The 27,575-nt window shown below is 41.3% G+C and overlaps 1 protein-coding gene across 8 annotated transcripts; it reads right to left on the bottom strand.

Moving 5' to 3' along the window:
• Window positions 1-1,111: 1,111 nt before the first annotated feature.
• znf618 (zinc finger protein 618) lies at window positions 1,112-25,583 on the bottom strand. 8 transcript variants are annotated; one of them, XM_076086783.1, is made up of 16 exons: window positions 25,270-25,582; window positions 25,076-25,156; window positions 17,751-18,081; window positions 16,905-16,982; window positions 16,576-16,620; window positions 16,263-16,313; window positions 13,220-13,309; window positions 12,740-12,820; window positions 11,889-11,978; window positions 11,572-11,661; window positions 10,415-10,492; window positions 10,005-10,049; window positions 9,201-9,278; window positions 8,001-8,159; window positions 6,451-7,547; window positions 1,112-6,148 (listed from the first exon to the last, which is right to left on the bottom strand). In XM_076086783.1, exons 3-16 carry the CDS (start codon window positions 18,055-18,057, stop codon window positions 5,606-5,608), a joined length of 2,832 nt encoding a protein of 943 aa, XP_075942898.1. In that variant the 5' UTR covers window positions 18,058-18,081; window positions 25,076-25,156; window positions 25,270-25,582; the 3' UTR covers window positions 1,112-5,605. The 8 variants fall into 8 exon arrangements, with proteins under 8 accessions (XP_075942898.1, XP_075942892.1, XP_075942893.1 ...); XM_076086777.1 differs by having other exon boundaries at window positions 17,751-18,084; window positions 25,270-25,581; XM_076086778.1 differs by having other exon boundaries at window positions 17,751-18,084; window positions 23,541-25,582.
• Between the last annotated feature and the right edge of the window lie 1,992 nt (window positions 25,584-27,575).

Here is a 27,575-nt window from a genome sequence, read left to right as displayed (position 1 = left end):
CACAGAGGGAAACCCTTTAATATTCAGCTGCTGCTGCACTCATCCCAACGCAGTCAAAGCTTCAACTCGTCATTTTAGAACTTGAACAACGGCATCCTGCAAAAGAAAACAACATTTTCCGCGTGTGTGGCTTGTGTGGATGTATGCCGATTGCAAAACAGCCCCAAACACTCCCGCTTACTTTCCTTTGGAAAGAGCCGATCTGCAACTTTTCCTTAACCCCAGAACAAAACGGAAGTAATTGTCCAATGGGCGGGTTGTTTTCCCCACATTTTAGCTTTTCTAAATGACTGAAAATGAGGGTAAACACTTGGTGCTGTAATCAAAAAAACAAACTGGAGGAAGGGAGGAGGTCGTATTGTGTGTGTGTGTGTGTGTGTGTGTGTGTGTGTGTGTGTGTGTGTGTGTGTGTGTGTGAGTGAGGGGGTTGGTGGGGGAGTGGAGGAAGAGTGGGGGAGGCAAACTTGGGACGCATGTGCTGCAAATTAGGCTTTGGTAGGCAGCCCCCTTGTGTCGGGAGCAGCGGAGGAGACAAGAGTGCGGGTGTTTCTGCATGGCAGCAGACTGCTGCCCCTTGGGGGGGGGGGGGGGGGGGGGGCTGACTGACCCGGGTGCGAAAGGAGGAAGAAAGACAGCAGGCTGTGCCGAACACTTGCTCGCTCTCTCTCTCTCTCTTCCTGTCTCACTCCCTCACTCTTTTGCCTTATCCGTGGGCCCTGGGGAACCCTTGCACGCACCTCTAAGCTGCCTCTGTATATTCACTCCCCCCCATCTGCGAGTCTTCAATCGCTCTGCCCTTATATAAGGCCTCTTTCCTCCTTTACATAAACACAGGAGCAGGCGTTCTAAACATTTTACTTCATGCCTCGACTGAAAAAGAAACTTTTTTTTTTTGTTTCCATCTGAAATGCGAGGGAAAGGGAGTAAAAAGCTTTTTCAATTTCAACCTTTATCTAACCCTTGAATACACACTTCCGCTTGAATAAAACTGGACTCTAAGCGATCAAAATGCTTCATTAAGTACTACAGGTCCTCCATCATCTTTCCTCTCTCAACACACACACACACACACAGACAGCTGCCATACATTTAAGCGCTTAAACACCGGTGCTGTTGACACAGATTTGGAGTTTATTCACACATCACATACTACAGTGGGTAATGTATTCAAGAAACACTGAACAGCGCTGCCACATATGACACAGGAACAAAAGAAAAAGACACTGAACCCTTTTCTTCGCCATTATATAAAAATAGTGTTGCTACAAAAGTATAAATTAGGCTTACTAATAAAGACAACTCAGATCTGAAGCTACACAGGAATCTGCTGCCAAAGTGCATTAAAAACACACAAAATGAAGAGACTCAACCCATTTTTTTTGCATTTTAGCAGAGTATAAAAGGAAGAAATGCCTGTAAAATAGGGTGAAAGCAACACTAATTTCTTAACCTGAATTGATAATACAGAGTATGATCCATAGTTAAAACAGAAAAGGTCTCCATGTTTGCATTCTTATACCATATTTTACAATTGTTAATCTGAATAAGTTAAAATCCTGAAACAAAATAAAACTTACAGCGGATTTAAATTGTCTAATAACAGTATCTTAAGTTGAGTTTTCTATTATATCAAAAACCTTTTGAAATGCTACTGTAGAAAATAGAGGTATAATGTTATTGGTGTTCCCTACTGTAGCTCTGAAATGAAGGCTCCCCCTTGTGGCATAAAACAGCAGTTCTCTTGTATTTACATAATTCATCCTCTGAAAAATGGATGATGTCAACCCATTAACACCAACGTATCCTCAGCATCGCTCTGCTCCCCACCACCAAAGGTTAAAAGTCAGTCCCGGTTGCTCCTCTGGCTGTTTGATGAGTGTCCTAAAGGTGACGTCTACTCATGAGCCAGCGTTTCACCTCAGATGGAAGTGAACCACGGCGGCTGTAACTTTATATACCAGTAATCATATTAAAAGCATGCATATCTTAGATATAATTCTCATTTAATCAACAAAAAAAGAATGCTATTTCTAAGTAAAATTATGTTGACATCATTACGTCAACAATGGCATTTTGTCCCAGAGCATATCATATTTAAAATACTTATTTAAAAACCTGTAAGAAAAATCCCTTCGTCAGTTCAATTGAGGATCACTGCTAATACTGATGTACAGCGTTTTGACTAGATCTTAGACCAAAGCTAAATTTTGTATGAACATCTGATTTTCCAATCTTAAAATCACAACATTACCTTCCGAGTACTGAGGCAAAACATTGGATTGGTTCTTAAAAAATAAAGATTTTAAATATAACTCGCCCCCAATCCTTTTTTTTCTTTTTACCAAAATATAAATGTGTGACATAAATCAGTTGTAGAACAGTATTATAGATATAGACTATCACACGGAGGGAAAACAGATACACCGTGTTAAAATGTGAACAGAATAATAACCTCAATGCAAAAAAAAAAAAGAAAAAAAAAAAGACAGTTTCAGAAACCATTACAGAGCAACCCTAAGACCCCCTGAACATGCTGCCTTTGCTGCCCCCTTCAGTGGTTTAACTTCTCACCTGGCTGCAGTGATGTACAGGTGTACTCAAGCTACCCCGTGACATCACCGCTGGGTGTGGTTACAGGTGTTTCTGACCACTTCCATCCGGCACGGATTGGTGAAACAGGCGGTAAGCTTTCAACCAGAGAGAGGGCAGCAAAACAGTGCTTTTTCAGCCCGGCGTGCAGTCACTCTTTCAGGAGATAAAAAGCATTTATGAAAACACTAAATCAAAGCTGGAGACGGAGGTAATGAGGGCGACGGTCTATTAAAAACAACCTGACACAGTTTGCAATGCAGAGCCATTCATCTTAGATTGACAGACATAACTGAAGCATATTTAACCATAAAAGCATTTAGAATAAAATGTTTATCATAAATAAAAACTGTCCGTTCTTGGTTTTACACTTCAAACTATTTACTCACATTTCCATGTGCAGTGTACTGACTTATCTACATTATACTTCCTGTGTCCTTACAAACTAAAAAGGCGCAGTCGTGTTTAACAACACTGCCCCCCACGCTCAACCTCAAAATAAAAAAAGCACACGTCACAATTCCAACCTGGGTGATAAATAAATGTGGATCACTAACAGTGACCCGTCTATGAGGGGAGGTGTCTATCAGTGTGATAATGCACACAACATTGATACGTCTTCCTGCTCTGATGTGAGCCCAATGAAGACCTGATCTACTACCTATAGCTTTATACAGTGGATGCTTGTGCTTGGGTGTGTTATTGTTGAAATAAGTCCTGGCCTACTTTGTAAACCAAGAGATGACTTAAAACTTTGTAACACTTGTCAAATACCAGTTGTTTTTTTTTTGGTTTTTTTTTTAAGTCCCCCACTCGTCCACTAGAGGGCACTGTTTCACACCATCAGCCAGAGGTTCCCCTTCGAGTCTACCGGAGTGAAAAAAACAACTTTAGAAAAGATGGTGGAAAGAAGGCCATTGAACAGCAATACAAAGGCATGATGTTGGTTCTGACTGTAGGGTTCAAGGTGAACGCATGAAAGAGACTTAAGGCCCAAAAACACAGATGACAAACTAGTACTTGACAAATTAGTATTAAAGGCAACAAACGCATTTACAGTATCATTTCCATTCATCCAAGTCATTTCAGGAGGTATTGGCTAATGCAGATGTATACTAGAATCCATAAAAAAATAAAACAGCTTGATTTCATTAGTACTGGCAGAATTTGCTTTAGCCTGAAAAAAAATAAAAATAAACCCTCAGTGATCCATTTCTTTTTTTTGTTTATTTGTTGCAAATGGCACGAACTGTATTCGGGGTGGAACGTTTCACAAAAGCCACGGTTCAGTACATTCCTCGGCATTGAGGTTACAGGTTCGGTGTGTTTTCGGTATAGTGAGGAAAAAGTGGCGGGTGCCTGCTTGGGTGCACTCATTCCTGAGAAGATCCCGTTGATTTCACACAAAACAAAATATGACCATTAATAATGAACTGTTAACTGTCATGAGAACAGTCATGTCTAGTAGATGAACTATGATGAATGTGTGGCTCACATAGGGAAGACAATGTATATATTAGAATGATCAATGGTAATAAATTAAATAGTGCATCTAGCTGTTTGACCTGCATATTCAGCAGCATAAGACCTCTGATTTAATTTAACCATTTGATGACTTTTCTCTACAATTCGTAACATAAACAAAAAGCGTCATATTAATGTTTTATCAGCTGTGTTTTACCCTTTTGAATGAAAAAAAAATGCATGCAGTGCAGTGCATGCAAATGATCCACAGCTAAAATGCTCGGCCGCTTATTAAGCAACCGTCCAATCAGCTGCGATGATGTAGCTCTTAGAGACCCGACCGTCTCACATGGCTGAATGTGTCGATTCGTGATAGTAAATCAGATGTCAGAGGTGCAATGGCAGTAGAGATTCACCTTTTGAATCGTTTGTCCAAACACTCTACATGTTACAGTACTTTAGGAGTGTCCCGAAGAATTTACATTATTGTATCCGATTGGCCAAGAGATGCCTATATTCGGCTGATCGTCAAATCATGTCTTTTGTTTGTTCTTGCTTATTGATTCCTCCGTTTCAGCTTTACATAGAAAAATACTAAAAACAACATCACTGGCCGAGATACACGTTCCTATCCCTCAGCTGTTGTTTCAGAACAATGGACAGCGTCGTTATGTAGGGTGTGTACATGTGTGTACTTGTGTGTGTGTGTGTAGTTGCGGCGCTGTCTGTTGTACTGACATGGAGTGGAGATCGATAGAGAGACATGGTTTCTTATCCCGTTTGATTTTCGTGGTTGTAAATAGAACTTTCCGTCCCAATTTCATTTTTCAAATCGTAGCAAACGACAGACAGAAAGGAGACGACAGGGAAGCCAAGAGACGGTCTCAAGAGACGCAAAACGCAAACACTTGTTATAACGCCGCCAACACCCGTTTCTACGCGTCTCCCCCGAGCTGATTTTGGAGAATGTTCATGAAATTCAAAATAGATCTAGCTCTCTGATAGTGCTAAGCTCTGTTATTTAGGAACATATGCAGTCCAATCAGGCTTCTTGAGATTGAACTGTTGAACAGTCGACTATTCAGATTCATCCCGATACTACTTATGGATTTTCAGAGGTCTGTGACAGTAGTTCCAAGCAGCGAAAGCAGATTTTTACCTGAAAATGATGTCATCCAGTGAGAACAACAGCATTATAGCCTATTAGCAGTTACGTCATCAGGCTGAAGTAATTCTAATCATAAGAGGGATCCTGCTTACATGTGCGAGCCAAACCGAGGGCCGTGTACCAAACAATCTTTTGAGAGCTACCGTTCCACCCCTACAATTTGTCCACAGTACTTGACAACAGTCCTTTCTCCATACAAAATATGCAATAAGTCGTATTGTTTTATGAGTGTTTGCAACCTATACAATGCGAGTTTCTGGTAAATATCTGTCATGAGAAGTATTTAACACATTTAAGTTTACAGTTGGTCTAAGCCTACAGTATATAAATAATAGTCTTCAGTCATTGGTTGGAGGTGAAGGTTTGGTTGGTCGAGTGTCTCTCCTAGCCCATGTTGGAGCGAAGGAAAATGAGTTTGTTCATCTCCTCGGAGGTTACCTGCTGCCTCCTCTTCATAGCCAGGCTCTGCTCGCAGACAGTCACACACTCACTGCGTATGCCCACAGCAGGCACAGCAAGGAGCCACATTGCCAGGCGAGAAAGCCTGGGGAACTTCTCATTCACTGCTGAGCTCCAGTACTGGAAGAGGTCAGGTGTGCCTTGGAGAAGAGGCTCAGCCAGGTATTGAAAAATCTCTTGTCTAACTTGGCTCTGACTCTCATCATTACCAGACACTGTGCAAGACCCCCTTGAGGTGCCGCCATTGTTTCCCCCTCCCTCTATGCGGCTTATTTTCGGGGTCGGTGGGCCATCGGTGTCCCGCTCTTCACCGCCTGAACCTCCTCCACCACCGGTCATACCTCCATCCCTGGTTTCAGCAGCCATTTCGCATGCGCGGGAGATTATGTCTTCATGCTGGTAGGCCGGCACTGAACACAGTTTGAGCTGTGGGTCGAGGATCATGGCCACCTGGTGGGCTCGTTCGACCTAGAGACAGACGAACATTACAATGACTGCGAGTTCCTTCCTAACAAACCAATCACTCATATGCATGCGTCATACATCAAGGTTATCTTTACTAGCACTGGGTATTTATCAATACTTGGTTGGTTGGCATCAAATGTCTGGTCACATCTGTCAAATCTTGTTCAAATAGAAAACTCATTTTGGTTTTTATTCAAGCAAAGTTCAATCAAATCTCACCAGCATTGGTAGATTTCAGTAATACCTTATCTTATCCCTAAACGCTATTTTCAAGAAACTTTATGTAAGCAACACCAGTTCAGTACCTTGAAATGTTCCTTAAGTGCTTCTAGGAAGTAGTGGCAGAGTTTGCTAGCCGGGCCGGTTCCAGCCTCTCCAGCTTTGGACGTGAAAAACTTCTCCAAGCGAAGGTACACGGGCAGCACCTGCTGTAAGGTTGGCCTCCTCTGGCTGCTCAGCTCCAGAGCTGCCAAACGCAGAGGTGCCAGCAGACAAGACAGCGTACCCAGCAGATGCTTGTTGAGACCTTGGAGGAGCGGAGCTGTGGTCTTACTGCGTCCGTAAGCCTCGCAAATCTGTTCAAAGTGGGCGTGGACCTGCAGGAGAGCTTCAGCCGCACGCTCCCAGCAGGGAGGGGTGGGGCTTTGTGCAGGGCCGCCCTGTGCACCTTCCTCCGTTGTGCTTGTGGATGTTTTGGAGCAATGTTCCTCGCGAAGGGACAGCGTGGTGGAGGCGGCAATATCCCGGCACGTTGAGAGAAGCTCGGCCAGCTCATGAAGACCTCGAGCCTGGAGGCTGCGCTTCCCAAGAACAGCCTGGACAACGGCGCCGAGTGAACACCCGGCGCATCGCAAGCATATCCTGCTCCGGCCGCCGCCGAGTGGCGATCCCGCGAATCCCGCTGCCAACACTTTGGGCTCGGAGACGTACACGGTGCGAATGTCGGACATCACAAACTCGGACAGCACATTCTGCACCCAGTGGTGAATCTGCTCGGGCCCTTCCCTCAGCTCAGCCTCCCTCACACCGAGCACGTAGCGCTTCAGCCTCGACCCCTCCACCTGGTAGGCTGTGAGAACGTAGCAAGCGTCGGGGCCCGATGTCTGGGAGTGGCATGTGATCGCGATGCCAAGTGAAGCATTGGAGCCGAGGGCACACGTGACTTTGACTTTGACTTGGTTGTACATTCGGGGCAGCTGACGCAGTGCCAAGGCACTCATGTTGCCAAACGCATCACGGGTGGAGTAGGCACCGTGACGAGCACCCGTATCCACTAAGGTCTGTGCCAATTTGAGGAAGTCCTTGCTGTTGAGCACGTTTAGCATGCTCAGATCGGAACACATTACCCGTAAGAGGCGCTCAGCCACCTGCTGACGTTCCTTCTCAGGCAGTCCATTATTCTCTGCCAGCACGGACAGCAGGTGGATGGAAAACATAAGAAAGATAATTAGTGTTTATGTTTTCTAAATTAGATACATTGGCAGAAAATGCACAGTATCTTAGAAGGGAAAAGGAAATACAGAATCATACAAAATGACATGGGATATAACTTCACTTTAAAACGCATAGGCTATACATGGCATGACTGGAAGTTCATTCACACGAGAAAGATTTTGCAACGTCTCTAGTGCAACAGAAAAGGGGGGGGGGGGGGGGTATGGCTCCTCAGCAAGAATCAAACCAGCGCTGTTGCAGTTATATGGTATCCCACCAGAGGCTCCATAATAATTCCATTTGAACAATTTCCCAACCAAACAGTGTACATAGAGTCAAGGGGGATACAAACATGTTCATAGCCCCGTTCTTACAGCAACTCTCACAGTGTGAAATGAATTAGGTTGATTGCAGAACTTACGGCTGACGGTGTGGTTTCTCTGGGGGAGGCTTTGAGGCTGTATTTGTAGTTTAACTGAGGAATGGGCCTGAGCCGGAGAGCTCCTCCACAGCGGCTCTTGGGGACCGGAGGCTGAGGAGGTTTTGGGAGAGTCCCCTTTTGTGTGGTTCTCATTGTCCGCTGAGGAGATACAAACGTGGAACATCAGGCAGAGGCGACAACATTGCGTGGTTTTAATGAAGTGTATATTAAGCGTTTACGGTGGAGAAAAAAAATGTAAAGAAAATTATGACACAAAATTAAACAAACAAAAGAATTGTCAGCAAAAGAAAAATGACAAAAATACATTACTTGGCCTCCCTAAGTCTGTCATTAACAAATTGTGCCTTCAAAACTAGATTAACAATTTAGACTGATTTGTTTCCTGTTTATTTTCCTGTCAATTCACACATAAATATCAGCCACAAATCTTGCAGGGTATGTCTTCAACATGACTCATGCATAAGAGGGTAAATAAACGGCCATTTAGTCATTTATCAAGTAGAAATACCTAACATTTGGTGGTAACAGCTTCTCAAATATGGCTGAGCTAATAAAAAAAGGCTGAGCTGAGTATTTACTTTGTGTGGCGGCGGCAATGATTTGGATTGTGATCGTTTGTTTGCGCTTGTTGTCGTGAACTTTCTGTATGCGTTTGATTTATTTGTTATAAATTCAAACAATGAATCGTTTATAACACTAAACATGTATTGTGCAGCATGTTAGCCCGGGATCATTGAATCTTGATTTTCTGGAGTATTATTGTTTGTTGCGTGAAGATTCATTAGCATGTGAAACAAACAATCCAGTCCCCCCCCCCCCCCTGAAGCTCACCGCTGGTTGCTTGAGATTGGAATTGGTCTTCAATTTCTGACATTTTATAGACTAAAAGATTTCTAATTTTAAAAAAAGAATCGGAGGATGATGAACTGTGTACATGGTTACATGTATAACGCACTTAAAAAAATGTATCCAGCAGCCTCAGAACCAGATCTGCAACAACCCGGATTACAACTGTGTATTCTTTGGAACTTTTATATGTTGTGTACCTCAATAAACAATTATGGATCGTGCGTGTGATGACACTGCCTTTCACATGCACTGCAGCCACTTGAGGGCGTGTTCACATTTTGTATTCGTTTCCCTGTCCAGCTGAACATGCACTTGTAATAGTGGACTCACCAGCGTGGGACTGCATGTGCTCCAGCAGGTTGTTGTAGAACTGGAACTGGATGCCACAGGCACCACAAGTGTAGGGTTCTAAAAAATCACAAGGCCCAGAAGAGCGTTGACTCTTTGATGGAGGAGAAAATAAATACACTGTCCATCTGCTAGCCTCTAATATCCCTGTTATATACGCTGGAGGTCAGTTCCACCAACATGGTGCTGCTTTTGTGCATTTCAGAAAAATTGACCAAAAAATTGTGATGCAGTTTTTGTGTTCATTTGCAAGTATAATAAAAAAAAATGCAGCTATGTTTAAAATTTGTATGTTGTGGCATCCTAGTGGGGTTTAAGGCGCTGGCCATGTAGTCACAATGTCCCTGTTTTGAAAAGGCTTTGTTCCATGTCATCTCTCTCCCCTCATCTGTCCTATCTAATAAAAGGCAACACAAACAACAAGAAAACATAATAAACAAATAAATGTTTAAATAAAACATTTAAAAAATGTTCCAACAATCTTTGACCACCAAAAGAAAACAGTGTAGTCAGCCGATGCTACGTTGCTAGTCACTTCAAGGCTATTTCTGAACGCAATGCAGACGACACGTTGCTAATGTTAACATTTATGTTCAGACATGCCCTACCGATAGTGAGGCTAAAAGCAGAAAATCTGTTTATTCACAATGGATTATAGAGAAACTATTTGCACCAAACAATGACAGATTCAACAAAAATTGAAGCATACCAGAAAAAAAAAGGTGAAATGAGAAGGAGGCCGCATGCACATTGTCTGTTTTGAGCAGGAAGGTGCGGTCGACTTACTCTGGGTTGTAGAGAAGGTGCTGGCCACCAGAGGGCTCGGAGTTCCTGTGGACGAGAGGAAAGGGAAGGAGTTCAAACCACAGACAGAGAGAGACATTCTCGATCACCCTTTTCCCTCGTTTATTCAGTCAGTGCCTTCAGTGTTTAACGGTATCCTCTTAAATGGCAAGAATGATTTGCAATCAAAGAGCAATTAATATATTTTTTTAAAGATTTGGTACCAAACCTCACAGAAATGTTGATCAGTGACTCGTGACGATGTAAATTGTATAGAACCAACTTCAATGCAAGCCAATGTATAACTTGCTTTGCAGCAGAACTGAAAAATGCTTTTCACCATTCGAGCAGAAATGATAAATTTCCGCTTAAATACACTCACATCCAAATCAAATAAGTGACTCAGTGCTCACCGCTCGAATTCTGCGAACTGTTTGTGTCAACCAGACTAGACTGAATTGCACTTTCCAGTTTCCGCCTGAATGGACTGTCTGTAAGTGAAAGCACAGGAGAAACACTGAGTGACATGACCGCGCTCAATAAGGTGGATAATATTCTTAATTCGAGCCGCAAAACCCCACACAGTTAAGTCGGAGCGAAGTCAGTGACATGTGTATTAATCGCAGTTTCAGTTCGTGGCATGCAAATCCATCACGCTAACTGCCTTGACAAAAAGGATCCAAATGTTCATATTACATTTAAATATGGTTTTAATTCCTCCTCTTCATTCCATCTTTGTGACCCACTTATGAGATGCGAGTGTGTGCCATGCTTTAAATAGTTATGGTGGAGCGCGACATGGCAGAAAGACGGAGGGGGGGCACCACCAAATACAGTACAGTGAGAGAAGAATCTATGATTTATGACGGCTGGAAAAAAGATTTACTGTTGCAATGTTGACAATGGGCTAAAAAAAGTTTAATAAACAGACCATTTGATTTAACTTTGTTATGAACAAAAACATTTCATTTCAATGTGTTTGGGTGCTTGAGACAATAAAAAAAAAAGACATAAAAGACAATATATAAACGTACCACTTAGCGTATGTAATTAACACTTCACTAGAGGTTAGAGTTAGCTAGTTTCCAGCAGGGTTTCCTCAAATACAGTGGGGAAGGTGACCCAGAACCTCACAGTACAACTAATCTTTTTAGGGTTCTCTTCAATCCTTTTTCCACTGGCTCGGTGTGTCATACTTCAGCCATAGTGGAGCATGCTCTTATGAATTCCTAACACACCCTCTTAGCAGGAGTGTGATATTATTGCGACGGCCCCGGTCCTCGAACCCAGCTATGCAAAGAATCACAGTAAACCGACAGGCTGCACCTTCTGCGGTCCAACAACACTGCACATTATAAAAAAAGACTGATTATTCAACAGTACAGGCAATGGGTGTTTGGGTTCTGACCAAGTTCACGAGGTTGTCACCAATGACAAATTTAATGTAGATGATCTGTAAATATGATATTGTATATATTACTATGATGCATAGTATGGGACATGATGATGAGCTTATCAAATTGCAAGGCACAACAACTGAAAAAATGGAGGATAAAACAAAGATGCTTACTTTTTATCTTACCAGTTTGGCTGTGGCCAAATTTACTCATATCCATGCTGCCGCATTCCTGTACCCGTGATGTCTTCAAATCAAAGGAGCCTACGTCAAGATAGATTCTCAGAGTCAATTGTAGCTCAATGCTGCAACTTAAATTGGTGACATCCAATCAGGCAATACTCATTTTCTTAACAAAGATGCAAGGCTAACGTTGTAAACATTTGACAACAAAATTCTAGAAGTTGGCACGGAGGTTATATTTGTACAAAGAAAAACGTTCACATCCTACAAACCATGGCTTTCAGCAGTAACTTAATTAACAAGCTCACCCATTGGCGCGTGAAGAGCAACATGCTCCTGGTACGGGTTAAAATACTTGTACTGCTTCCCACAGAACTCACACACATAGCTTCCCGTTTCTGCAGGACAAGAGAACTCACAATCAAACACTTTGTTTTCATCAAAATCCATGTTAGTGGTAAAACCTGCATCATGTCAATTAAGGTCCAGTTGGTCGGATTAATTGTGTGCAATAAAAAAAATAAAAAATTAAAATTAAAAAAAAAGGGAGAGAATCATTTTGTTAATCACGTCTTATTTCACTAGAGAGAAGCAGAAAACAAGAGGTCCTAATAAGAGTTGAGAAGACGGAGGAGTTGGGGATTTTGACTGTCCCCCCCCAGACTGAAAATATACATTTAGCAATACCTCAATATTAGAGAACAAAAAAAACACAGGGGTCTCCCTGCATAGTGCGTGGAGGTTCACGCAATCCCCCACCATTCAGTAGGAGTCATTAGTGCAGGGACAAGTGCAGGCTTCCCACCTGCGAACACTGCCAATTGTGTTTGAAGGGACACCCGCCGCTGTCGGTTGAACCCGCTGTCTCTGCGGAGGTGGGCGAGTGCTTTTTCCCCTGCCAAGGAGGACTTTTGGACTCATGTTCTGAAACCTTTCCAGTGTGGAGTTAGCTCATATGCTTAATGTTATTTTTTTGTAACATGGATCATCACCATGACTTAAGGTTGGTCATTACAAACTGGACTTCAACCTGTCAAATCAAAACGGATGACGGATGCACCTAAAAATCTGCTTAGGATTTGAATGCCAACGAGGCAAATACGTAGGGATGTACCGAATAGTTCGAAAAAAAAAAAAAAAGTGCATCAAACAGTCTTACTTGGTCCAATTTTCTGGTAGGGTTCAACTGGCTCCTCCTCTTTAAGGCCGTCCACAGGTAACACTACCTGTTCATATGGATCTGAGAGGGACGGGGGAAGGGAGGCGAGGATGAAATGGGCAGTGAGTTTTAGAGCGGCAAGTATATCCGTTTACTTACATATTTATACCCTTTGTACATTCTTACCAACGACTTTACGTGGAGTAGTTAAGTTCTTGTAAGAAGGGAATAATATTACATTTTGTCAATATTCACTAATTTCTGAAATCGTGGGATTAGATTTGTTTCTTTTTGTTTCAACATTTTTCCGATCTCCTCTTTACTAAGCTCCTCAGCTTTTGTTGCTGCTGCAGGAAGTCGAGACTCTGCTGCATGGGGACAGTGTGAAATGGGAACTTCACTTATAAATGGCTTTCCAACTCTGTGAGTTTCAAACAAAAAATAAATTGTCATGCAAATTGTCCAAAAACTCTTGGTTACCATCAACTGCATGCAGGTCACGGTGCTCCTGGAAGCAGCTGTAGTATTTATACTTCTTGCCACAGATGTCACAGGAGTAACGGAAGCTATCTGCAGATGAAGAGATAGAGAGAGAACAGCATTGTTTACGATGGCAATGGTTATTTTGTGGATGACTGAATCCAAAACTGCAAACTGGGTAAGTAATAACCTAATAATAAAACAGCAAGACTTTGGTTTGGTGCATCGTTTGCAATACAGAGAGCAGGAGAGATCGGAGAGAGTAACACATGACACACTTAAGGAGCCATTGTTGGTACTGTGCATAAACTTTAACCAACTGGACCCCAAAAACACGGCAATTTAGCATGTTTAGAAAAGCAGTTTCCCAAGGTGTTGCAACAGCTTTTCACATTTAATTTGCAGAAAAGTATTTCATCGTAGCATAGAAAGAGGGCCAGAGTTCTGTGTTAAGTCATTCCGCATCAGAGAAATTAATCAACAAACAAATGGGATTAAAATACATAGAAAAAGCTTTGATTGCATCGGGACAGAGAAACAGAGGGAGGCTCGGTGAGATTAGATAAACAAGATAAATGGGCAGATGAATCCCCGAGAAAGTGATCAGAAAAGTAATAATGATTTGACTATTTCTGACAAAGCTCCATAGAAACAAATTAAAAAATATACATGTATGCAAAACAAATTTCAATGTAAATTCATTCAAGGCTGCAATTTCAATTAAAAAAATAAATAAATCAAATTTCATAGCCATTTTTCCCTAAAATTCGGTAGAGGGCTAAGAGGGTGAAGGGACATAAGGGACGCAGAGTACTTGCTCCGCTAATGCTAATCTTGTTGCAGTGGGAAGCATTGTGCAGCCAGGTGGCTGTTGACAATTAAGAAATACCTGAAGTGCGCCACAGTGAAATCCTGCCTGAGGCCAATCTGCTACATAAACAGCGTGACACAAAGCAACTGTAAGACAAAATCCTTTCTCCAGTTGGTTCATGTTTAGTCTTCTCTCCATTATAATATTCCTGACTGATGTTTCCCCCTCACGTTACACGCCCTCGTGACGGATGTTTTATCATTTAGCACAAGAGCGACAACTTCTAAACGTTCTCTCAGTTGTTAAATCATTCAGCTGCATTCTCAGCTGAATGCCTGAGGTATTACAAAAGGTGCGTTTAAATAGTGTGACATATTAGGTTTATTCTACTCTGGAAGGATCCTTTTTAAGTCGGAACATTTTACAGGTTATGCTTTAAAAACTGCATTTTGAATATTTTGGAAACATAGTAAATGTCTGTCCTGGACATGTGATACAAGGGGGGGGGGGGGGGGGGGCAGAGAAGTTGATTTAAGACAACCGGATTCATTTAATTTCCCCTGAATTGGCAACAAGGAAATACAGCTACAAAAAGGTGATTATTGGGGTGCCAAACTGTAATTGCATTCATAACACCTCAAGGCTCCAATACGATGCATATTCTATAAATATAAATTGGTGTGATTAAAACTGTTTTTCACAAATTAGTGGGTTCCTGGCGTTTGTCAATTTAATTAAAGCTCAAATATCGTAATTGCTCCAAAGCATGAGTGAGGACACATTCTGATTAAATCGATAACACGGTAACAACATAGATAATTGGTTAACACTGGCTTAAACACAGACACACTAAAAACACTAAAGGAACCAAGGACAGGTGGAGACAAGCCCACTCTGAAGCAAACAGACTACTTTCCCTTACGACTTGTAAAATCTTGTATTGTAATCTTCTGATCACTGTTTTGGTGTCTCGTTATTTTAATAGATTCATGATTCATGAGTCAAACTAGACTCTCTGGATCACTGTTATCTGATGCAATACCCCACCAATCCCTGTTTTTTTAAATGCAGGGCTGTTTTTCATCCAAACGCCCACTTGGTCAGAACTACAGAAAGTTTGTTCAAGCTGAGCTCCCAAAATACTCTCTTCAACTCCAAGAACTCCACAACACTACCGCCTGTGTTGTTTCCCGCTTTTCAACATGATCCTGTGCCCACACTCCTTCAACAGAGGGATACTTTACAAGGCAAACAAACTGGAAAAATCCAGGCTGACTATCAGTCGGCCTGGATTTTCCTCCGTCGGTTTTTTAAAATGCAGAGTAAGGCGCTATAGGAACCAATCATTAAGAACAAGTCCTGTGTTAAGCAGGCTTAAAGTCAAGGTTACAGTAATGCCGTATCAGAACTGTGCTGCCTGCCCTAAACCTGAGCGGTTTACATATTTTGGTCATTAACATGGAGAATATATTCAGTTATCTATAAGAACTGATTTACACTTAGCCCCTTGTTTGATCTGTACTTGTTGCCACAGTCGTGCATTGCTCATAGAAGCAACTTCTATTTAAAAATGCTCTTCTAAATTGGCGCGCCAGTCATTTTCAAGTATAAAGTCTAAATATGTGGCGTCAACCAAAGATTCTTTACAGCACGCTCCATTCTCTGAAGAATTTAATCTATCAGATTGTTTTGTTTCTTGGCCACGCAGCTTCTCTGGCCTACTTCTTAACGCCGTCACAGACCTTTTGGTTGCACCGTGTTTGTGTTCCTCATAGAGCTAAAAAAAAAAAGTCAGTTGTTCAGTCTGCATCAAGATGATTGCTCTTTCTTTTCCCCCCGCCATACCGATAGTGCTGCCTTTAAGCGATGTGCATATTCACATAATGATTGCGCAGAGTGAGTGTAGGAAGCTTTATAAATAAGTCTCAAGTACTACTCTGAGGTAGGAGTATTTTTAGTCCTAATCAAACTTTCACTGTGATTCCTGGGAGTGATTTTTAAGATGTCTGATAAACACAGGCCCTGGAAGCTGATGTATACACAATGCAATTAAAAGAGCAACATCCCCAAACGTGCAGGCCGGCGTTACATTTCATATGCAGTGTCGGGTTTACTTCACTTAAATTAGAGGAACTGATTTTGTCAGACAAAGTATCATTGTGATAATCAGAACATTGTATCCAAAACATGAGAGAAATGTTGAGGTAACGTTGGATGTTGCCTTATAGGTACCTGGTATTAGGATGTCACCTATGGGAAGGCGGCTACAGTGAGGAGACAAGACTGATGGGAGAGAGGGAGGGGGACAATGGGGGGGGGGGACATATTATGGCTTTTAGCCTGCTAAAGTCACAGAGAGACAAACGGTAGCAGATATAAGTTGTTGTGGATTGTTTTTAGTCAGCTTTATGAACATCTTCAAAGGTATCTAGTTAAAACAACATCATGTCTGTTAAATGAGCCAGGTATGAAATAAACAGCTTGTGCTGGCATGCGTTATTAACTTGAGTGTGTTCACTGGATGAGTGTGAAAAGGTGTACTCACTGTTGGGTGTCTGGGGTAGACCATCTGCAACCATGTTATCCGACTCTATAGAGGGTAGAAACAGGATGGGGAGTAGTCAGTCTTACAGAAATATGTGAAAAGATGGATGTGCTAAAATTGCTATCTCACATTCAACAATTCAAAAAGGCCGAAAAGATGAAATAAATGAACCGATCCCTAGCCTAAACAGGACGTGCCTGACTCGTTTAGAGGAAGTGAGTGATTTTTGGACCATACTGTCGAGAGAGGGAAAACGCAGCGAGCGGTCACTTATCATTTGGCTCTTTCATAAAGACAATAACATGTGTAGAAATAACGCAGTGTCTTACCTCTGTGTGCCCTGACGTGTGTCTGAAAGCAGTTATAATACTTGTACTTCTTCCCGCATACCCCACATACATAGGAACCTGCATGAGAATCCAAAAAGGTGTCAGAAAAACAAAGCGACAGTATCATCAGGAGAACACACATTTCAGTGTTTGTTTCAAATGTGAGATCACAGTTTCTCTCTCATGTTCTTAATCCCCAACATAACTACTGTGAAAAAAAAAATATATATATATATATCTGCCAATTAGTACTCCGAGTATACCCACAATGTTCTAAGTAAGTGTACCTTATAAACTGGCAACTGAAAGTGCATGTAGTGCAAATGCCTAGCAGACTCAAATATGGGCAAAGCACGGAAAACCTCCTTAAAAAAAAAGAATAGCTCACCCAAATAAGAAAACAAAAAAAAACATTTTGTCATTTACCCCGATGGTACAGATTCTAACCAGGCAGATAGGATTGGTTTAACTCCCCCAAACACTGAAATATCGGTCTTTCAGATGGAAATATAATATTAAATACAAAATGAATGAACGCTCACAGGATTGGGAGATTCCATTTTACATATTCAACCACAGCAACTTACTGTAGGGGCCATTTATTCTGTAGAAAGTACTTCCAATAAAAACTGCACACAGGGAAGTCTGTGGATTATCCTGAGTAACAGAGACCTTGCTTCTGAAAAGCTGCTGCCGCTATGAATTTATTATAAATGTAATTTTTAAAATGCTACGCAGTCTGTTTGTGTTGTTTTGTCAGTCAGGAAGCAAAGTCAGGGTCAAGAGACACCAGACAAGAGTGCAGTCAGGAAACGCATGTATACATCCATATGTATATTCACACACCTATGCATGAGTCTGTGCTCTTCGTTGGAGGAGGAGTACCAAGGGCAAACATACCCTCGGTCTGAGATCTACGGGATCCACCTCCACTTGCTCCTCCATCATTTCCTCCAATGACAACACAGATCTCAGCGGGGTTGGCATCACCCACTTTCCCGTTAATCGTCTCCGGGGTCCCAGGCTCTTTCTTTATTGTGACAATTGGTGGAGTTGTGCTCTTGGTCTTTGGGGCTGGTGAGGGACCATCTGTGGCCGCACTCGCACCATCCGCCTGCTCCTTCCCAGGATTGGGGGCCTCTTGTGCACTCATGACTCCACCTCCTCTGGGCCTGTGCTTCTTTAGAAGGGGAAACAACAAGAGAGACAGACAAAGACTTCCCTTTACTGTGCTGTAACAATATACGTTCCTGATTCGGGCGGGACTTCCAGCACAACATCAGCACTGACGGGTGAGACAGATGTGTTGTTATGAAACCAAACAGGTTGTCTAGATACCAGCTTTGTATCTACCCAGGTACCTAGATAAGAGCAAGCTGCGCAGCACATCCGACAACTATTGAAAACCTCTGAGATAACCACGCCTGTTTTTGTAAATACAGTCACGAGATGTGTGAGCTCAAAAATGCACAAGAGCCACCACCTGCAATTTATCCGTGACAGTGTTATTTTGAGCACAGAATAAACAGACTCGATTGTCTTGTTAGAACAGTGGCTTAACTGTTCCTAAGTGCCCTTTGAAGGCATGAATTTCACAACTTTGTGGCACCCAAAATGCTCCAATTTCAAAAGTATCCAAATTACACAACTCGCCACTTCAGGACAAGGCTATAAAAGGCCCTGTCGAGAGAAAAGAGAGCTCAAAATGCAACCAAGCAAAGCAGAGTTATGCCATGATGGCTGATATTATGGAAAGAGGGGAAATTGGCCTTCTAAAAATAGCACACCGATACAGCAACAACAAGCCTTTCCATCACCCCTCATACACCTTTCTTTGGATACGACACACGGCCGAGAAGCATCAGCAAACACGCCCAGGATCCGCATAATGTCGACACAAAACATTTAAGGTTTTCAGTTTGAATTTCTTACCTTCAATCTGTAGAAAAATAAAAAGTAATCTCAGCTCAATCCTAAAGTATGTGCGACATGGAAGGTTGTGCAAGTGGTGCGTATTTTCTGATTTCCTAACACCTTGTAGAACCTTTATAAAAAGGGACAAGCTTGAACACGACTTCATGTGAAATTGTCTTTTGCCTTGAGTCATAAAAATCCAGAGCATATTACACGAGCATTCAGTCAACTGCTGTATCTTGCAATTAACTAAATTGTTGACCTCCCGGTTTTGGATCACAAACGCCGTGATTCATGTCATGGCAAAGCGAAGCGTCGAGCGGATTCATCCAACAGTCAATCGACAGACAGACAGACAGACAATCAGCAAATAGTTTGCTTATCAATTCATAATTTAAATAATTCTTCAAGCAAATAAATGCATTTTGGAATTTTTTTTATTTGATGACATCACTTTGGTGTTTTATTGACCAAATGATTCATGGAGAAAATAACCAGCAGGGCGTTCCATAATGACAATAATTGTTTGCCCTGATTATATGCAAGCTTTATTGTATGCAAACATAAAGGTCACACATATATTCATATATTTATATATTTATATATATATATATATATATATATAGCCTATTTACGGACCAAGGCAACAGCCAATCACATATGATTAGTTATTCATAATTTATTTATTCAATATTTTATAATCTGGGTCTCCATACCGGAGCAGCAGATATACATACACCACCAGTTTAAAGAGTCCATGTGTTACTCTTGTGCACCAGAACAGTTTGGGCAGTATTCATGGATGTGTTTTTATCCAAAGCTAGAGATCAGAGAAACTCCTCGACATTGTGACACTTGTGCTGCCATAAATGTTGTCCCACTAAATGAAAAAGGTACATTTCAAATGCAGGCAGAAATATTTTGGGTCAGCAAAGTTAGTGGCCCGTTTATTGTCCACGCAGCAGTGCCAAATTTTACATCCAAGTGGCATCATAAAGTGAATGGTCAGCTCTCCATCTTCCAGCTTTAGGACTGAACGGTCTGGGTGAACTCTGAGGTAACTCTTCTTATTCATATATTTTAGATCTTAGATTTAGGTTTAGTGGACAGACAAGTGTTCATAAATGTTTTGTTTCTGGTGGATTGATGTGCAAACTGTACTAATAGCATTGCAGCACTGTATTACAGAACACATAACAAAAGCTGAAAATATATCTCGAGAAAATGCCGCTTGCTGCAGTGCGCACTATCATGAACATAACGTCATGTAACTTTCAGTAAATATCGAATTAATTCTATGAAACTCAGCGCAGACATGCAGCACCGTTTAACTACCAAACAGTATGAAAGTAAACATGATGCAGAAGAGACATAAAGCGAGTGAAAGAGCTTGAACTTTAACATGTTCTCAACTCGTGAAGAAAGACATGATGTAACTGCAGAACGCAGATAGATTATGGGAATTCATTCGTTTGCCAAATTAAACTTCTGAAGTACGGCAGTGGTTTAGGCTCTGCCTTGAGCCAGCTTCACTCTGCTGAAGGTATACTGGAACAGTTTAACTTCGTGAGGCCCCTTCTTTCATTTTTACTAGACTTACAGTCTTGACTGAAAACTGCAGCGTGCAAACCAGCCAGTCAGCCAGGTATGAGTAGATTCCACCATGACACGTCTAATCCCCCAAGCATACAAACAGGAATGCGTCATCATTGTTCTTTTATGAATGATGGGGTAAAGGCCTTCCGTCAGCTTAACTTCCAGCCAAAACAAATGACGACTGCACAAAAACATCGACTCTCAACTTTGACGATTGATGAGTTAAGTAGATTTACTCAACAACTAGTTTGTGTATAGAAATATTGTATGGTTCACTTACAGACTAATATTTTACATAACAAACGTGTTAAAGCTTGTGAAACACATTGTTAAAGATGATACTAGTGGTTGGCAGGTTGGGGACCTAATACTTTAGTGGGATTTTGAATGCAGGAATTTGACTTGTAGTGGAAGTATTTGTACTTTGTTGTATTGAAGCAAAGGATCGGAGTACTTCTTCCATCGCTACTCATTACTTTCAGCAACCGAGTCGTCCTCGTCTACGACAGGTCTGCTTTTGTTTAGAAACAGAACAGCAAAGTCTCTGTTAGCACAATCTGCTCATAAAACAAGCTAACAAATGGTCCTCAGTGCCCACTAAACACTGGCAGCCTATTCCGTAGCTGACAGGCGTTAGCCGCCGTAAACGAGAATGAAATAATGGCTAAATTAACTGACTTTTGTCATCTTTAACCAAACGAAACGATGGCAGAGAAGCATGCACGCATGTCTGAATTAGACCCCTTAGTCATTGCCCGTGCAGCATGTTAAATGCATACTCTGAATTTAAGAAAATGCTTTCCTCTAATTAAAGTCAAAATGCAACATTTCCGGCCTTCTGTTCTTTCACAGGCTGAGGCCTCTGATATGCTGTAACCTACAGCACCATGCAGGACGAAAATCTAAACCAGATGCACATCCGCTTGATGTTCCTCACAAATAAGACCTTCACCAACTAAAACAAAAGGAAATATAGTTAAATGAAAATCATCAAATGCTATTTGCATATCAAGGATCTTTAGATGCTATCGTTGGAATAGAAACTGTTTTAAGGAGGGGTGGGAGGCATTGTGATTTATGCCAATCTATTAAGCTGGTTTTTAATTTGGTCCAGCTGTGTTCTAAGATGACAATGCATGCATTTTAACAACCACGTATGGTAGCAGTGTACTGAATACATCGAGGGTTACAGAAGACATACAAAGACAACATCTCTGGGCCATACCTCTGTTCAGAATCCAGCGCTTAGTCGAGGTACTTAAAATAATTGGCCTATATTTGGGCAGTACTGTATCTGCAAAATAATGAAGTAAATCAATCACTGTGCTTGCTTAAAGCAAAGACTCGTGTGTGTCTTCTAACTTTGGAGCCGTTTTCGTACTTTGGAATGAACCTTGCGACGCCAAAAAGCAACCGTGCTCTGCATGCTAAGTAGCTGAGGATAGAGGTCCCAAATATAAAAGTACAAATTTGTTTAAGGCTCACGAAAATGTTTTCACTCTGGGAGGGATTAAAAATAGGAATCCGCTAAAATGGGGATGATGGGGGTCACTTCAAATCACTGCATATTTATATTATCCAGAGCAGTCAGCGACTCGGAGCAAGGGTTGACCGAAACCCTTTTTTTCACACTGAATGCATTGCTTTCCTTGTTTCTTTAATCAAATGCACATGTTTCTGTCTTCTGCAATAAATGTCTTCCAAGGTGGTGTATGATCAATGATTTCAAAAAGCAATAATGCAGAGAAATGGATAACCCCCCCCCCAACCCCCCTTCACCCGACCCTCCAACTCTCACACACACACACACACACACACACACACACACACAAACAAAACACACACCCGAGTTGCTCTGGAAAAAGAAACTGTGTCGTCGAGTAAAATTCCATCAGCATACACTCAAAACTCCCATAAAAACCTTTTCAATCTATATGTTAATGCCCACGAATTAAAATTTAATAACAAGAGATATTGAAAAGCAGACTTGAATTATACAAAAATAAATCCTGAAAGATCAGGGCCCTAAAATTAGAAATTCAGGGCGGCATCCGGTCTGCTGCTAAACCCTTGTAGGCTGGCAGATTAAATTTTTGATGAAAATCAAAATTGCACTGCACACTGACGCAGACGCAGCAAACCTGGCACTATTGTGATTTATGGATTCATTAAACCCACGGGAGTTTCACCCCTTCCTCCCCCCCCCCCTTTTTCACTCAAAGAAATGAGATTTGCTTTGCAGAAAATTTGTATTTTCAGAAAAGCTACTCAGGCTCTGCTCTACCTTTACAAAACGGTCAAGGGGAAAAAAAGAAAAAGAAGCTTGTGTGTGTGTGTGTGTGTGTGTGTGTGTGTGTGTGTGTGTGTACACAACCGCTGCACGTAAACAGGCCTAATTTTCAGTGCTGCAGCAATCGAACGTCCTTATGCATTATTCATGAAACCAATAATAATTTTTACAAAGGAAGAGGCAGGAAAATATGTGAAGAATGCACAGATTTTTTCTTTTTTTTTAATGCAGCAGCTCCAACCCCCCCGAAAAGCCGTTCCCTAGAGACTATTTTAAGTGAAGCCATTTTCTGACATTTTCAACACGCCACTAAGAGAAAGAAAACTGAACACGAGGTGTTTGCTATGTTTGAAAAAAAAAAAAAAAAAAAGGATGTTTGTTCAGACACATCTAAGCACAAATCAGGAATCTGCAATTGTGCCTCGACAAAAACTACTGGCAACGACATCAAGGACGTAAACTGTCTCAGTGCAAAACCTCTGCACTAAGTTAACGACAATTAAGAGCAGCAACCGTGTTTTCAAAAAGTGGAACCCGTAGGCTGCGATCGGATCCCTCACCATCTAGTGCTTATCGGGGCCTGGAGGGACGAGTTTCACCTCTCCATCCAAACTATTTGCTCCAAATATCCTCAGTGAATCGAACCCTTTGTTCTTTTAGGTACGGACAGACCAGCATTCCTTTTACCCGACTTAAAAACGAGAACACTCCCAGAATGCAAAGTTCCCATTAAGCATATCAAAAAGTGTTTTTTCACTGGCAACAGTATTCCTGAGAGCGTTGTAACTTATTACTCGGCCCTTCGGTTATTCTGTACAAACATTCCCATCACTCACCGGGCGATCCTTCCTTATTAAACCCGTGACACTGGTTGCCTCTCTTCACTTCTGTACTTTAAAAAAAAAGAAACTCCTGCAAGACTTTCCAAGCAAAAAGGTCAGAATTTACACCCAGATTTTTGCATACCAGCCATACAATTTCCAGCAGCTCTTTCATATTTATACATATTTGAAAAGGTCAGCATTAAAAGTACCAGGAGCAAAATGGCCTCCGCAGTCTCCCCCCCCCCCCCACCTACATTAAAATAAAAGCAAGCCATGCAAGATGGGGAACTGTTTGGCGTCTGCAGGATTATTATAAACAGTTGAGCCACTGGTTGTGATTGTTTTTCCTGCCCTCAAATTGCTGACATGCTCCTTCATCTTCCAGTGCTGTTCCTTTCACTTTGGGTAGTTATTTTCCGCTCACACATTTCCAATCTCTAGGAATAAAAGTCCAAATTGTTCCACGTTTGCCAAGTTGTATATTATATATATATGTTAACCCAGCATGATATAAACAGACACATTCACGCATACACAAGCATAAGAAACTGGGGAAATGACAGTAAATGTGTATGTTAAGACTAAAATGTATCTTTATCTCACAGGCTGACAAACTCATTTGAATGAATGGTGTAGCAAAATAAGTGCAGGATATGCATCATGAATAAAAGCCAAAAGAGCAGCATTAACTTGTGCTTTAAATGCAGTATTGTAAAAAAGGTCATCTTGCATTAATTAGCATGAAAGCACGAGATACTTTTCATTGCAACTCGTAGCAACGTCTATTCATTTAAAAAAAACAGCATAAAGACACGTGTCTCTATGCACACAAACCAACATTCATTTGGATAAACAAGTCTCAAAAACTAGTCTCATTAAAAAAGAAAAATGTAATTTCTCAGAATGACTGCCTCCAGGTGGCGCCAATGACGCACACATTTTTAAAAGAAAAATCATCTCTGCCTAAAAATAAAATTCCGAAATGTATTTTGACATGACGACACTTTTAGTTTCTCCGTGTCCGTCTCCCGAATGAACACCAAAACCGTTATACGCGACCAAAAAGTAGCGGTCGGTGTTGTGCGAGTTTCAGAGAAGAAACTCCGAAAGCTCTGCTCAAAATTTTGCAAGGAAAATTCACTAAAACATGGCTGCAGGAGGTTTTTGTGTTTCAGATTGTTCCTCCCCTCATCGTCCTTCATGTTGCCACTATCGCCCGGTTCCCCCCCTCGCGCTCCATCGGAACAGGGTTTTAACTAAAGGTGGTGAACAACCTGGCCTCACGAGACGACTAGTCAGCAGTTACATGGAAACTTCATTAGGAGAATTCAGTGGAAAAAAAAAAAAAACATCAACAGATTAGGACTATTTCGGATTGGCTTTGCAGCCTGCACCTGGCTCAGAGGCTGACAGTAGTGCGAGCAGACTGCCAGGTCTCGTTTGATAAGTAGCGTGCACTAAGAGCTAAACATCCGCTATTCAAATTTCTAAAAAATTAGGATTTCTAAATCAGAAAAAAATAGAAAACACAGCGGGTTTTGACATACCTCCAAAACACGATGCAGCTCATGCGAAACAGGCTCCCCGCTCCAGAGATATTCCCTCCCCGACCAGAGGTGACTGCACAACTGCTTCCGCAAAAAAAAAAAATTGTGAATTAGTTATGAGAAATTCCAAATGTTAAAATTTTTCCACCACTGCGTGTTTTTTTTTTTGCCCCCTCCGCGACACGCTACATTACATTTTAAAAAAAAGTGCAATGGCGTGATGAATCATATTTTTTTTTGCCGACGTTCACTTCGGTCCGCGCGAGCTCTCCGTCTCCGCCTCGCGCAGGTTTGCCTTGGGGTTCCTCTTGAGGAAATTTCGTCCGCCATATACAAGAAGGGCAGACTTCCGAAATTGCAGCGCCGGCCTGTATATTAGCCTACATGAGAAAGAAAAAGGAAAAAAAAAAAAAAAAAGTCTGGGAAGAAGACGAAAATATAGTTGGCCGGTTATGACGTTACACAGGGAAATAAAGATACTGTAAATTACGCAGAGGAAAATATTCTCGTGTGAACATTATGAAAGCAGGCTCTTACTGCAGCTCTACACTGGTGAGACGTGGGACTATTTGGATTAGATGATACCTTCTGGTTAAAATATGGCAACATTACCCATATTTGGTTGGTGCACTTTCTGGGTCAAACTATAACAGCCTCTTGGTCACATACATCTCACAGTTGATTTCCCAACGTCTTCATTGTTACTTCATTGAAAATAGAAACCCTGCACGAGCAGTTTTCTCCAAAACTGTTCCAAGACTGAAGTAGTCTAATTGTTCAGTTTGCGCAATTACGGAAATTAAAACTCTTACCAGACTTTGGTTAAAAAGAGTGCCATCACATCTACTACATCTGCTCACGTTAGTGCCGTTCACTGCAGAAGTCTCCACAGAGTTTGTTCATGAATCCAGAGCAAGGTTTTGGTTGGCCAACATATTTCCGTTTCGAAAACCTACTGTGAGAATTAGCAATCCTTTTTTTTTCTTTTGAAATAGTTTAGTTTTTGTTTCTGGAATGAAGTTATTGTGCCAGGATGTTTAAAGAAACAGCCATTTCCTGTCAACAAATAGTGTATAGAATTTCTAATAAATGTATTCTGCATGTACATTTGGGTTGAATTATTTATACTAGATAACAATATAAACATGCACACTTACAATAATAAAATAAATGAGGCAATAATAACTAGAGAGTACTATTATAACATCTTAGAGATGCAATATAGCAACGGTTCCCATGAGCAGATCAGCATTAGCCTGCAATAAATACTAAAGACATTAAATCTGTGTTTTTAATTATTTTTACATTCAGAAATAAAGTTTTTTTGCATCTAGAACCTTCTTATTTTGTGGCAGTTTGCAAAATGTGTGTTAAGTTTTGACATTCATGACAGAAAACACACTCTTGACTCTTAACAGTTTTGTCACGCACTTGTTTTTAGAAGTGACCTAATAAAATGAAGGTTTAAGTCTTTTCAGGTTAAAATGTATGAGAAACATCAATTCTTAAGTAGATTTCCTGGCAAAAAGTGAACCATGAAGACCGAGAAACACTCAAAACTAATCTGCGACAGTTATTGAAAAGTAAGAACCAGGGGAAGGGTGCAAGAACATTTCCAGGGTATTCCAAATATACAAATGTACAGTAGTGTCAATCAAAAAATATGGCATAACTGCAAATCTGCTGAGTATCCCTACAACAAGGGGACTGATGGAGGCCACCAAAAAGGGTCTATGGCATCTCTGAAGGAGCTGCATGCGTCCAGGTGCTTCACAGGGTGCTGAAAGAGAAAGTTACCTTTGAGGAAATAAAAAGTAGTTGTCCAAAGGGCAGTGAGAGACGCTGAAACAACGTGAAAATAATTGAATAGTTTGAAGAGATCAAATATATATGTTTTGTTGTGCATCACACTCATACTAAACACTAAAGGCTGTGCACATTAGCAGAAGAACAACATACCATAAATCCTGGTGGAGGCAGCATCATGCTGATGCTTCTCTGCAGCAGGCCCTGGAGGGCTTGTGGGGGTGGGGGGGTCAAATTAATGCAGCAAAATAAAGAAATCCTGGAGGAAAGCTTGCTGCAGTCTGCAACTTGGGAGAGGATTTTTCTTCAAGCAAGACAACAACCGTGAATATGAAGTTAAAGCTACACATGAAAACAACAATGTTTATGTCTTGGAATGGCTGAGTCAGTCCAATCAAGAATTTGTGGCGGTACTGAGACATCGCAGTGAACTCGTGTCTCTTTTGTACCTTCAGAGCAGTAAAATTGCATTTTGTCTAAATGTAAAAAGCTGATCGATTTCAATCTGCGTCGATGAAGAGCTACCATTGCTGTTAACAAAAAGGTACCTCTGCTAAATGACTTGATGGATGTGAAAAAAAAAAACATTTTGTGAAAAATCTAATTGGAAAGTTTTCACTTTGACTCTGTTTATTGAGCTTTTCAGTGTCAGACATCCTAATTATACCAGCTTATTCAATGATGTATTGTTGTG

The sequence above is a fragment of the Anarhichas minor genome, unplaced genomic scaffold, assembly GCF_050575085.1.
Source record: "Anarhichas minor isolate MPS153535 unplaced genomic scaffold, ASM5057508v1 ptg000002l, whole genome shotgun sequence".
NCBI classification, from domain to species: domain Eukaryota; kingdom Metazoa; phylum Chordata; class Actinopteri; order Perciformes; family Anarhichadidae; genus Anarhichas; species Anarhichas minor.
Note: the sequence above shows the minus strand (reverse complement) of the source record. Positions and strands in the feature narration are given on the sequence as shown.

What these genes read in the sequence shown, in the direction of transcription:
- znf618 (XM_076086778.1), bottom strand. Translation starts at nt 18,057, where the DNA reads ATGAGTGCACAAGAGGCCCCCAATCCTGGGAAGGAGCAGGCGGATGGT. An exon ending in CACCTTCTCTACAACCCAGA is followed by an intron (nt 9,279 to 10,004) that starts GTAAGTCGACCG and finishes GTGATTTTTTAG; the next exon opens with AACCCTACACTTGTGGTGCC. An exon ending in CACTTAAGGAACATTTCAAG is followed by an intron (nt 6,149 to 6,450) that starts GTACTGAACTGG and finishes GTCTGTCTCTAG; the next exon opens with GTCGAACGAGCCCACCAGGT.